At 45.2% G+C, this 13,229-nt stretch overlaps 2 protein-coding genes across 2 annotated transcripts in view; both read right to left on the reverse strand.

Annotated features, from left to right (window-relative positions):
- LOC138978212 (uncharacterized) overlaps positions 1 to 13,229 on the reverse strand; it is a 448,901-nt gene that overhangs the window by 339,963 nt on the left and 95,709 nt on the right. The gene's annotated exons all lie outside the window — the stretch shown is intronic.
- The window catches only part of LOC138978210 (fidgetin-like protein 1), a 53,241-nt gene that overhangs the window by 9,053 nt on the left and 30,959 nt on the right, over positions 1 to 13,229 (reverse strand). The window contains exons 11-12 of the mRNA XM_070350875.1: positions 2,483 to 2,583; positions 309 to 388 (exon numbers count right to left, since the gene is read on the reverse strand). Of these exons, the coding sequence (XP_070206976.1) occupies positions 309 to 388; positions 2,483 to 2,583 (181 nt within the window). The remainder of the gene's footprint in view (positions 1 to 308; positions 389 to 2,482; positions 2,584 to 13,229) is intronic.

The raw sequence follows: 13,229 nt of genomic DNA on the forward strand, positions 1-13,229 counted from the left end.
ACTTTTCCAAGAAAAATAAACACACAGACAAAAAAAACACCTTTCAATGTTCGTTATCCTGAGGTTGAGAAGTTAACACCTAATAGGCTAAGTTTCTCTGAGTGTCTCGTAATTATTTGTATGTCGGTCCCCTAAAAAGACCATTTGCTTGACATACCCGTCAAATGTTTCATAAACTACCCGTTCTCGTGTTTTGATTCAAGAAAAATACAACCACAGACGCATGCACATGCACACAGACAGACAGACAGACAGACAGACAGACTCTCAACAAATTATTGCCCCAACAATGAAGTCCAACCACGTACCGATCAATGTCTTGCCAGTCCCTGGGGGTCCAAACAGAAGCAGTCCTTTAGGGGGGCCTCTGAGGCCTGTGAAAATATCCCTGCGCAAAATTAACAGACACTAGTATGCAAAATGCTAACAGGCACAAACACAGACAAATATATGGGTGCACGTGGTGTACAAAAGCTACTATTAATGCCAGGATGGGTTATACTCTTCCTTGGGTGAAACTTTTCCCCGATCTAATTAACAGGCTGACTGCTGGAATGCGTGTAAAATGGCTGGAAATTTAGCTTCTGGCATAGCCCCATGAACCCATGCAGACAGACTGATTGATGGTGGTTGTCCTTCGGGTCCGAAGAAGACTTTTTCGTTTTGCATCCTATCTATGTACACGGAGGTGGCTCTGCAATCCTAGTCTGGAGGCGCAGAGTCTGGTACAGTGGGGGCACTGGAAGTCTGTTGTGGTCACTGCCGGTTTAGCGCTATGGCGTTGCTTTCGTGCGGTGACAAGTCTCTCACAGACTGATACATATCTTTTAACGCATGCATGCACGTTCATACACATGCACACACACACACACACTGAACAGACAGAGTTTTTAAGTCAGCCTTTAGGTGGGGGTAGCAACCCTGCAGACTTATCTACAAAACAAAGAGCAGTAAGCGCTCTAAATTCATACAACATGTGTAATAGAGTTTGTTTGTTCGTTCATGGGGTGAAACTCCCACGGCTTTTACGTGTATGGCCGTTTTTACCCCGCCATTTAGGCAGCCATACGCCGCTTTCCGAGAGGAAGCATGCTGGGTATTTTCGTGTTTCAGACCTGTTTACTTTAAACCCGAAGCAAGAGTACTTTCCCAAACAGTTGAGTGTATTTTTCAAAAGGTTGGTGTACTTTGCAAGCAAAGCCATATGGGCTAGGGAAAATGTACGCGTGGGTGCAAACGTGTTTGTGTAAGAATAGCATGTCTTGTGAACACCTTCAGAATTTAACTCCTTCCAATACAACAGGGATAAAACAATTTTATTTATCTGTCAGTTTGTAGCATTATAACCAGTATCTTCCAAACAGATTAATAATGAAAAGATGAACTTCGTGAAATAACATCTGCGGTTGACAGTGGCAAGTTCATTTTTACAATCTCAGAAAACATTGCTTCAGCACGGACTACAGCCTTTTCTTCTGGCAGGATTAGCTTTGCGGGAATGAACTTTATAATTCCTTGGCAGCTTTCAGCGGATTTCTTTGTAGCAACCTTGTCCAGGTGAGTTTTGGAACTGCAGTGTCGTTCGATGTCATATTTCCCGGCATAGGCAACGGAGAAATCTGATTTAGGCCTACAATACTTGCAGTGTGCATGACTGTTTCCCACAGTAGACTCCACAATTCCTGGCTCTTTCTTAAATTTCTTCAAGAAAATGTGCTGCTTCTGCTGTTTAGACTTGGTACAGTCACCCGAAACTGGCAAAATTTTCTGCTTCATTTTGCCACGATTGTCCAGACGATCGCACGTGCCAACAACTGAACGAGGTTTCCACAGCTGAAGACTCGCTGTCAGGGTTATCTCCCTTAGACCGAAACCGGTATCAGTTGTACCATCCCGTAATCAGCACACCAACACCGGAAAACGTATTCTAGACTTTTTCTTAGTCGTATTTTGTGCGTGTGTCGCGTATTGTCGTACCGATAATAATTTGGCGTACAAAATACGCCCAAATCGTACTGGTAAACAGGTCTGCTGTTTCTATAACCCACCGAACTCTGACATGGATTACAGGATCTTTTTCGTGCGCACTTGGTCTTGTGCTTGCGTGTACACATGGGGGTGTTCGGACACCGAGGAGAGTCTGCACACAAAGTTGACTCTGAGAAATAAATCTCTCGCCGAACGTGGGGATGAACTCACGCTGACAGCGGCCAACTGGATACAAATCCAGCGCGCTACCGACTGAGCTACATCCCCGCCCTGTAATAGAGTAAGTGCTGGCTATTCTCTCAGGTGCCAGGTTCCAAATAACTCTCACTTCCTCTATTACACATGTCGTATGCATTTAGAGCCCTTACTTCCCTTGGTTTATTAGATATCAAAACAGCACTCTGCCTCATTTTTGTTCAAAATTTTTGTTTTCAAAGATTTTGAAACCCTGACTTAACAAGAAGAGAGAATGACAGAATGAAATACGACTGACGGTCTCAACATTGGCCAGACGACAATCTCCTTGATTGTTTTCTTGGCAAACTGCAGGCCTGCTATGTCCTCCCAGTCCATCTGAGGTCGGTGGTCCATGATCTGCACACATCATGTTCATGTTCATGTTCATTACTTTATTGTCCCATTGCTGGGAAATTCGGGTCGCTTCCTCCCAGTGGAAAGCTAGCAGCAACGGATCGCGCTACCCAGGTGTCTGCGTGTTTAGGTGTATTCAGCCACCTGCACTTATGGCAGAATGACCAAGGTCTTTTACGTGCCATTGTGATGACACGGGGGTGGGACATGGCTTCCGTCTCTGGGTCTGCACATAAAGTTGACCCGTGTCCGTCCCGGCCCGAATTCGAACCTGCGACCTTCCGATCACAAGTCCAGTGCTCTACCAACTGAGCTACCTATACTTGAAGGCATAGTCTTTCCTATTTCTTCTTCTTCTGCGTTCATGGGCTGAAACTCCCATGTACACTTCTGTTTTTTGCACAGGTGGGTTTTTACGTGTATGACCGTTTTTACCCCCGCCATTTAGGCAGCCATATGCTGCTTTCGGGGGAAGCATGCTGGGTATTTTTGTGTTTCTATAACCCACCGAACTCTGACATGGATTACAGGATTTTTCCAAGCGCATTTAATCTTTTGCTTGCGTGTACACACGAAGGGGGATAAGGCACAAGCAGGTCTGCACATAAGATAGAATTCGAACCCACGACGCTGCGATTGCAAGGCCCATGTCTTATCCACGGGGCTATTGCGCCCGTTGTCATTCCTATTCAAAAGATTCAGCTCACCATCTCAAATCCGACCATGCAGACTGTTACATGGGGTAAGGCATTCATGTACATGTATATCCCTCCACTTGAACATAGAGTAAGATTCAACAGTGTGACTGCTTTCTGCACTTTCGTCACTTCATTTTCTTGCATGCAACATGTTTTCAAAAGTCATCAGTAGTACAGTGGAACCCCCCTTTTAAGACCCCCAATTTAAGACTTCTTCCTTTATGAGACCTTGCTTTTTAGATGTTCTCTTCATAAGCTTTGTAAATTCACATCCAATTTAAGACTCCCTCCTTTTTAAGACCTTGCTTTTTAGATGTTCTCTTCATAAGCTTTGTAAATTCACATCCATTTTAAGACTTCTTCCTTTATGAGACCTTGCTTTTTAGATGTTCTCTTCATAAGCTTTGTAAATTCACATCCAATTTAAGACTCCCTCCTTTTTAAGACCTTGCTTTTTAGATGTTCTCTTCATAAGCTTTGTAAATTCACATCCAATTTAAGACTCCCTCCTTTTTAAGACCTTGCTTTTTAGATGTTCTCTTCATAAGCTTTGTAAATTCACATCCATTTTAAGACTCCCTCCTTTTTAAGACCTTGCTTTTTAGATGTTCTCTTCATAAGCTTTGTAAATTCACATCCATTTTAAGACTCCCTCCTTTTTAAGACCTTGCTTTTTAGATGTTCTCTTCATAAGCTTTGTAAATTCACATCCATTTTAAGACTCCCTCCTTTTTAAGACCTTGCTTTTTAGATGTTCTCTTCATAAGCTTTGTAAATTCACATCCATTTTAAGACTCCCTCCTTTTTAAGACCTTGCTTTTTAGATGTTCTCTTCATAAGCTTTGTAAATTCACATCCATTTTAAGACTCCCTCCTTTTTAAGACCTTGCTTTTTAGATGTTCTCTTCATAAGCTTTGTAAATTCACATCCATTTTAAGACTCCCTCCTTTTTAAGACCTTGCTTTTTAGATGTTCTCTTCATAAGCTTTGTAAATTCACATCCATTTTAAGACTCCCTCCTTTTTAAGACCTTGCTTTTTAGATGTTCTCTTCATAAGCTTTGTAAATTCACATCCATTTTAAGACTCCCTCCTTTTTAAGACCTTGCTTTTTAGATGTTCTCTTCATAAGCTTTGTAAATTCACATCCTTTTTAAAGACTCCCTCCTTTTTAAGACCTTGCTTTTTAGATGTTCTCTTCATAAGCTTTGTAAATTCACATCCATTTTAAGACTCCCTTCTTTTTAAGACCTTGCTTTTCAGATGTTCTCTTCATAAGCTTTGTAAATTCACATCCATTTTAAGACTCCCTTCTTTTTAAGACCTTGCTTTTTGGCTCACGAAGTGTAGCCTATGCGATGCTAACTTTTGTCTGTCTGTGCGTGCGTGCGTAACTTTAACATTTGAAGACGTCATATTACATTGACGTCACATTATGACGTACGAGGGTTAGACGACTCACGCGATGGAATTACTGAAAGTCTCGGTGATTGTTATTTTGAGCGGGCCGAGACTATTTGGCAGTCGTGTCCATGTAAGTAGGCTACATGCAGACAGACAGATCTAGATCTAGTGTCTCGCTTTCTTGCAGTTTCACCTATGCTCTTTCTGTGTGTGTGCTTGTGTGTGTGTATATGTGTGTGCGTGCGTGTGCGTGCGTGCGTGCGTGCGTGCGTGCGTGCGTGCGTGTGTGTGTGTGTGTGTGTGTGTGTGTGTACTGTGTGTGTGTGTGTGACGGAGTGATTGAGTTTGTGTTACTGTTTGTTGATTTCTTACGTGAGCCTTGAAGGCTTCGCCTCTTGTTAGATGTTCTCTTCATAAGCTTTGTAAATTCACATCCAATTTAAGACTCCCTCCTTTTTAAGACCTTGCTTTTTAGATGTTCTCTTCATAAGCTTTGTAAATTCACATCCATTTTAAGACTCCCTCCTTTTTAAGACCTTGCTTTTTAGATGTTCTCTTCATAAGCTTTGTAAATTCACATCCATTTTAAGACTCCCTCCTTTTTAAGACCTTGCTTTTTAGATGTTCTCTTCATAAGCTTTGTAAATTCACATCCATTTTAAGACTCCCTTCTTTTTAAGACGTGATTTTGTCAGAGTTTTGAAGGTCTTACAAGATGGGTTCCACTGTACCATTTCCACTGTACCATTCCCACTGTACCATTCCCACTGTACCATTCCCACTGTACCATTCCTGCTGTACCATTCCCGCTGTACCATTGCCGCTGTACCAGACCTGTTTACCCCCCCAAATGAAAATCAGGAATGCAACTGGTACTTTTCCGTAATTTGAGGCATCTTTGAGTAATCTTTTTTATCAACCATAAACCAGCTCGAAAACGATTAAACGAAACGTTAATTCGCGCGCTACCATGCAAAACAAGTACAAAATTGATAACCATGTTTAACAGTATTGTACTACACACACAGAAGCTCGATCACACACACCACAAACACACAACACAAGACACCTGATATATATGCAAGTTAACAAAAACAAATTTACTTTATCTATAAAAAAATTTAAAAAAACAGTATTCAGGGTGGGGCTAGAGTGGGGGGGGGGGGGGGGGGGTACAACCTGGGGTCCGGGGGTTGGGGGGTCTGGCTGACGAATTTTAGCTATTTTATTAACAATTTGTGGCTTATCCTTGATTTTAAACATGATAAACTGGTGTCAGCAGCCACTCGTTATTTCTTTTAAAGTTAGTATTAAATAATGGCTATTTATCTTCATTGATATCTGCTCCGGACAACAACAAAAATTTCACACACAGAAAATGTTTTTGTTTGTTTTTTCCACAGACTGAATTTTTGTGTTTTTTGTTGCTTTTTTGACAGCAAGGGGGGGGGGGGGGGGGGGGGGGGGGGGGGGTCCGGAACCCCTGTAACATTCCCCCCCCCCCCACCCCCCTACTCCGCCCTTAGACTATTTACAGTCAAGATACATGTGAACAAAACCACCTTACATTCTGTCACATCAGACATCCTGCATTAAAACCAGTCATAATAACTCGATCTCTCCAGAAGCTACCTTTAATTATAGAGGACCGATTCGTTTATTTCATTTAAACATTTTGTTGTAAGTTTTTCGATTCAAAGAACTGTGATCTTTGCTATATTGGAGAAATATTAATGGAGATCAGTTTTAGACTCAGAAAGACTTGAATTTCGGCAACAGCACAAGTCACTGATGAGCGCCACCATAGACCTACATCTATGTCTCTGGTGTGACTGACCGTAGTGAGAGATCGGTTCGCAGGTCTGGGAGACTGATTCTGTGGAAGTAGAGACCTAGGTCAAATAAACTCGATGCGAAGCAGGCTTATGTTTTGCCAAACATAATTTCGTGTTTTTGTTTGTTTCCATGTTCATTTGTGTACTGCATTTTGTTAAAACTAATGCTGCGTCTAACCTCGGGACACGTGCCGCGACGTGACTCTAGCTTTGTTGTTGCACTGATCTCAAGTCGATCACCAAAATGAATGTGGTTCGCTCTTCTTAAACTTCACCAGACACCGCCACTTGACTTAATAGTTTTGCCGATATTTCTGTACAACTTTCGCTTTTTTGGTTGGCATTTCGTCCCCACAGAGATCGGACCAATGTCGATCTCAAAACCGCGGAATCCGACAAATAACTTGCTGTGCACATGCGCAGAAAAGGCTGTTTCGGTCAGTCTTGAAATCACAGTCCTGGTGACTACCACAATTTCGACTTCGAATTTTCACGCAGGAAAAAGGTTCTCTCGACCGCAATTTTCGGAATTTTCGGTAGATTTCCGTAATACCGGAATTTAGACCCCAAATCCGTAATAATTCCAGACAATCCGGGAGGGTAAACAGGTCTGCTGTACCATTGCCGCTGTACCATTCCCACTGTACCATTACCACTGTACCATTCCCGCTGTACCATTCCCGCTGTACCATTGCCGCTGTACCATTGCCGCTGTACCATTGCCGCTGTACCATTCCCACTGTACCATTCCCACTGTACCATTCCCGCTGTACCATTCCCGCTGTACCATTCCCGCTGTACCATTCCCGCTGTACCATTCCCGCTGTACCATTCCCGCTGTACCATTCCCACTGCACCATTCCCACTGCACCATTCCCACTGCACCATTCCCACTGTACCATTCAAGCTGTACCATTCCCGCTGTACCATTCCCGCTGTACCATTCCCCCTGTACCATTCCCACTGTACCATTCCCACTGTACCATTCCCACTGTACCATTCCCACTGCACCATTCCCACTGCACCATTCCTGCTGCACCATTCCCGCTGCACCATTCCACTGCACCATTCCCGCTGTACCATTCCCACTGTACCATTTCCACTGTACCATTTCCACTGTACCATTCCCACTGTACCATTCCCACTGTACCATTCCCACTGCACCATTCCCACTGCACCATTCCCACTGCACCATTCCCACTGCACCATTCCCACTGCACCATTCCCACTGCACCATTCCCACTGCACCATTCCCACTGCACCATTCCCACTGTACCATTCCCACTGTACCATTCCCACTGTACCATTCCCACTGTACCATTCCCACTGTACCATTCCCACTGTACCATTCCCACTGTACCATTCCCACTGTACCATTCCCACTGTACCATTCCCACTGTACCATTACCACTGTACCATTTCCACTGTAATTAAACGAAAATAAATCATACTCATTCAATTCTGACAATTTTACTCTGTTTCTATGTCAGGTCAGCAATGTGCCTTGACCCTTGAGACATTGCCAAGCTGCCAAGCCAGATGGTCACTTATCTCCAATGTCAGAGCTATATCTGATACTAAGTAATACTAAGTACCAGTCAGCATTGCTACAACTTCAAGGAAACAAGTCCGCAGGTAGAGCAGACAGGAAAAATCAACAAATAGAATCCCCCCCCCCCCCCCCCCCCCCCCCCATCCTAATTCGGTTGCAAATTCCTCACATCATATTTTGCTCTTTCCAGCTGACCCAACCACCCTACTTGGGGCATTACATATAGTGCATGTGTACTTTGTAAGATGACCAGTTCATTGTCTTTATTTTTTTTCCTTGTATCTATCACACACATTGATCAGGAAGCAAGACATGTGCGCAGCGCTATGGCATGATCAGCCCGAGAGAGTGTCCCATTCTCTTCCTGCCTAAAGTAGGGAGTTGAACCAGAAACTAGAGACACCATACAGCGCTATGGCATGATCAGCTCGAGAGAGTGTCCCATTCTCTTCCTGCCTAAAGTAGGGAGTTGAACCAGAAACTAGAGACACCATACAGCGCTATGGCATGATCAGCTCGAGAGTGTCCCATTCTCTTCCTGCCTAAAGTAGGGAGTTGAACCAGAAACTAGAGACACCATACAGCGCTATGGCATGATCAGCTCGAGAGAGTGTCCCATTCTCTTCCTGCCTAAAGTAGGGAGTTGAACCAGAAACTAGAGACACCATACAGCGCTATGGCATGATCAGCTCGAGAGAGTGTCCCATTTTCTTCCTGCCTAAAGTAGGGAGTTGAACCAGAAACTAGAGACACAATCAGACCTGTTTATCCCCATAAGTGTTTTGGAGTAATGCTCAGCCCCAAAAAGAGTAATCCTGGCACAAAAATAGTAATCATCCAGCATTCATCGCCAATTACAACTGTGTCTGCGAAACGCAATCCATCATTCACAAACAAAACACATCAGTCAGTTTTTGTAGTCATCATAATTTCAAAGAAGATCACATCAAAAGCACATGCATCACTGATTCTTTTTCTTTTGCTCGTAGTAGGCCTTTTTCAGTGTGTGAGGGCGAGACTTCACCACTAGAATAAGGCTCTCCAGCGTCTCATCAGACAAGACATGATCTCTGGTCAGTCCTGTGCTCTTTCACCCCATTTTGCCATTGAAAAAACCAATGCCAAACATGTGAATTGATTAAAAAAATTTATTTATGAAAATCGTAGTCTTGACACGGATAGCGGAATGGCATATTTTTTGCAGAAAATCGTAATAAATTACGCCAAAATCGTAAGGGTAAACAGGTCTGCACAATACAACAATGCGCTGACCATAACCCTCCCACCCTGCCAAATGCACACACAAGACACTGAGCGAAGTACTGACTTTGGTATACTTTTCTTACTGTAACCAAGAGTAAGAAACACGTGAATCGAAAATTTTTAATTAAATTTTGATTTAATATAATATACTTACCCAATTCTTATGAATGCATTGACTTTAGTCCCACATGCTAGATGTCGAAAAACCTCTCAAATTAGTAGGGTGGTAACCAAGCTAAAAGCGACGCCATAGCCGTTGCTATGGCCTGACCTTGCTCAGTTACCCATAACACCCTGCGCACCACGCGAGCGCCAGCATCCGTAATAATCATTCGAGACTATTAGTCAAACAAACCCCCAAGGACATAATCCAGCGGGGACGGATGGGAGGGTATTAACTATAAGAATTGGGTAAGTATATTATATTAAATCAAAATTTAATTAAAAATTTTCGATTTAATCACATATTCTTACTCCAATTCTTATGAATGCAGATTCCTCCTAAAGGTGGAGGGAACCTACTTATGTCCTTGTAAGAACCTGCCCTGCAGCAACTAAAACCAGCAATGAACTGGAGCCATCAAGCCGCGTGCAGGAGATATCCCGAAGATAGAAACCAATGAACACATCATCTGATCTCCAGTAAGCCGTTTGCAAAGCTTCGCCTAGGCGACCAGAACGCAACACGGCAATAAAAGAAGCACAAAATCTGTACCCGAGCTGTTGGCAAACCTCGCATAGGCGAGAGGAACACCACCAGCCAGAGAAGAACACCAGACTCCCGAACGCCTGAAAAGGAATAGAGGGAGGACTGAACGCCCCCCCCCCCCTGTTCGGAACGTACCACTCATAGGACTGTCCTATGAATGTAGCAGAGCCCCTAGAGAGAGACAAATAAAAGACGTCTCTTTCGCTCCATTGTAAAGAAATAAGAACCTGAGCTAAAGCTCGTGGTTCCAAAAGACAGTAACGTCAAAAAAGGGATTAAAAAAGTCCAACCAGACAGTTAGAAAATCCGAATCTCCCGGAGCGATAATCCTCCCAAGAGGAGGGAATCAAACACCAGAGGATATTGACCAGGTTTCTGAAACCCCAAAACCTGGCCAAAAACCGTGAACAAACGGAACCAAAAGCCCTAAGGCTACATCCTCTGGCAAACCCCAAAAACGCATGCGCCTCACTGCCCTATAGGGCTGAGGCCCAGAGTAAGTAGAACAAAGTCCCACGCGCTAAACAAGGGGGAGCCTCTAAACCTCGTAAAACAAGGTCCCTTGATCATGCCGACAAGAGCGCCATGAGCAACAGAAGAGAGGCCTATTTGTTTCAAAACAGCTGAGATAGCCGAGAAGCCGGAACCTCAAAGAAGAGGCCCAGCTGCCCAAAGCCAAAAACTGAAACAGAGGTGAAAAACCACCTGGCTTGAGAGAGGGGCGCTAAGGAGTTGCACCCCCGCTCTAAATCCCCAATTGGCCAAGGAGGCCAAAAAAGGAGCATACACAGATAAAGTGGAGGAAATATATGCTTCGTTCCCAAAGACCAGAGTCAGAACCCATGATCTAAAACACAAACAGCACGCCTCCAGACCCGTCAGAAGATGGGCCAACCCCTGTGCAAGCCCTGAAAGGACCTGTTGAGCGAGTCGGCCAGATCGCAGAGCTGGCCGGGGAGAAATTCCCCTGAGAAAATGATTTAGTGTGAAACTCAATCAGAATCCCCTATACTCTGTCTGACAGGGAGCGAGAACTTGCTCACCCCAGCTAGTTCACATAAGAAGCAACAGAAGAATTGCCCGAATGCAACAGGCCAAGCCTGTAAATAGCAAAAAAGGAAAGGCTAGTAGACTAAGAGCCACTGCTCCTAACCTCAGGCAAAAGAGAAGCCCAAGGATTTGCGTCTACATCACAGCCTCAAGACTGCAATTGCCAGTGCAGGCCCCATCTAGACGAAAACGCATCCACAAAGCGGTCTAAGTCCAGGGGGAAACAGAGCTAGGGAAAAAAGTCCCCTGAGCGATCCAAAAGGATTCCAGCCACCTCCCCGAGTGGAGGAACCCACTCTGGAGGAGGACCCTCATGTCCCAGACCTGAGAGGCCGAACCCCCCAAAAAACTTGAGGAAAGACTAGAGGGCCAGCATAGCTATCGATACCGTCCGACCGAAGATCGGGTCTAAAGACCCCGCAGAGGCCTGCTCTCGTGCCCGTCTGGCAGTGAAAAGAGCTTATAGCCTCCCTATTCCCTCTTGTGTGAAGAATAAACCTTCCAAGAGACAAAGTCGAACAGCATGCCCAGGTAAAAAACCTGGGATAAGGACAGCTCGGAATTTTGCCTGGTTACTGAGAGCACCAGGCAAAAAGCCTGGTTCAACACCAAAGGAAAATGCAGCTGACAAGCTGATTGACCTTGAAAAAGCTCAACCAGCCCCCGAGATAGTCCAGAGACCAACACCCCCAGAAACCGAGCCCTTTCCTGTGTGCAGAAACGCAGAAGGAAAGCTCATGTGAGAGCACCGAGGAAAATCTCAGCCAAAGCTGAAAGCTCTAGCCCATGCCGACTCACCTCCCGCAGAGAGGGAGGCGACACTGAACCAAAACACCCCTTTGTAACCGGGAGCGCATAAATGCGCTGCCAGAGGTCCACGAAGGAAGGGAAAGATTCCAGCTATTGAGTAGGTCTTAACAACCCCCGAAAAAGCCTGACCCTTGCTTCCTGCAACCAGCATGAAATCAAACCCCTTGTAAAGGAAGGAGATCACACCAAGCAAAAACAGTGTGGGCCTAAAACGTCACCGAGAAACTTCTCCGCTCAGTGACGACCCTAGCCCAAGCTGCCAGCAGCCTGGCTAAAGCCTTATCCAAGGCATCCTCCCTAACCCAAAAGAGCGATCAGGGAGGATAAGATTGCCTATAAGAAAGCACAGAAGAGAGTCTCAGCCAAAGCAGAAAACTCCAAACCATGCCATCCTAGCTCCTCCAGAGAGGAGAGGGAGGAGTAACATCATAAAACCTCCATGTTCCCTGTGGTCTGTAAGCGAAGCCAGAAACTAGCCCCTGGCAATAAAAAGTGCGGATCAGACCCTGAGCCTGAAAATTCCCTGCTATCTTCTTCCGCACTAAAAGTGAGGATGAAGCAGCCTGAAACCCCGAAGCCAGCAGTCCCCTGCGTAAAAAGCAGCGGGAAAGGTGTAGGATGAAGACCACTATCCTAAGGTGCGGAACAAGCCAAAAGTGTGGCATGAGGTAGGCAATCACCGGAGACTCAGCAAATGAAACAAATTGCGAGAAAGCCTGTGAAAACCCAAAGCCATCCCGGAAGAGGAAGGAAGAGAGACACCCCCAACCTATCCGGGACAAAGTAAACTGCAACAGCAGCCGCTCTATGTATGGGAAGCCTACAACCAGTAGGCAACCCTATACACTCCCCCTCCTCCAACAAGGAGTCCAAACCTAACCACCAGTTGTGTAAAACACAAAAGGAGGGGAGACCGGGGAGGTCGCGCACTAAATACTCCTGCCGATAACACCGCCAAGAGTGTGGATGAAAAGCGTGATCAGTCTCTGACTGCCAACCCAAAACCGCCCACCTGAACAAGAGGTGGGGGGAAGAGGGGTTGGTAACTGGCACAGATCTCTGCCGAGAAGGAGATAGAGTGGAGAAACAAGACAAAGCCGGGCCCGGCGCATCTTACCCCACCCACTGTGCGAGAGAAGCATCCCAGTGCTAAGAACCAGACTACCTAGTTTGAACCACAACTCACCCCAAGTGGGGAGGGGGGTGGTCCAGCACAGCCGCAACCCCTAGAGGGGGCAAGGACTGAAACAGAGAAACGGCCGTAAACGGCCGATCCTCGCTCGTCCACCTGCCAAAGTCAAGTAGCCCTATCACTCACCCACCCCTAG

This window comes from Littorina saxatilis, linkage group LG10, assembly GCF_037325665.1.
Source record: "Littorina saxatilis isolate snail1 linkage group LG10, US_GU_Lsax_2.0, whole genome shotgun sequence".
NCBI lineage: Eukaryota > Metazoa > Mollusca > Gastropoda > Littorinimorpha > Littorinidae > Littorina > Littorina saxatilis.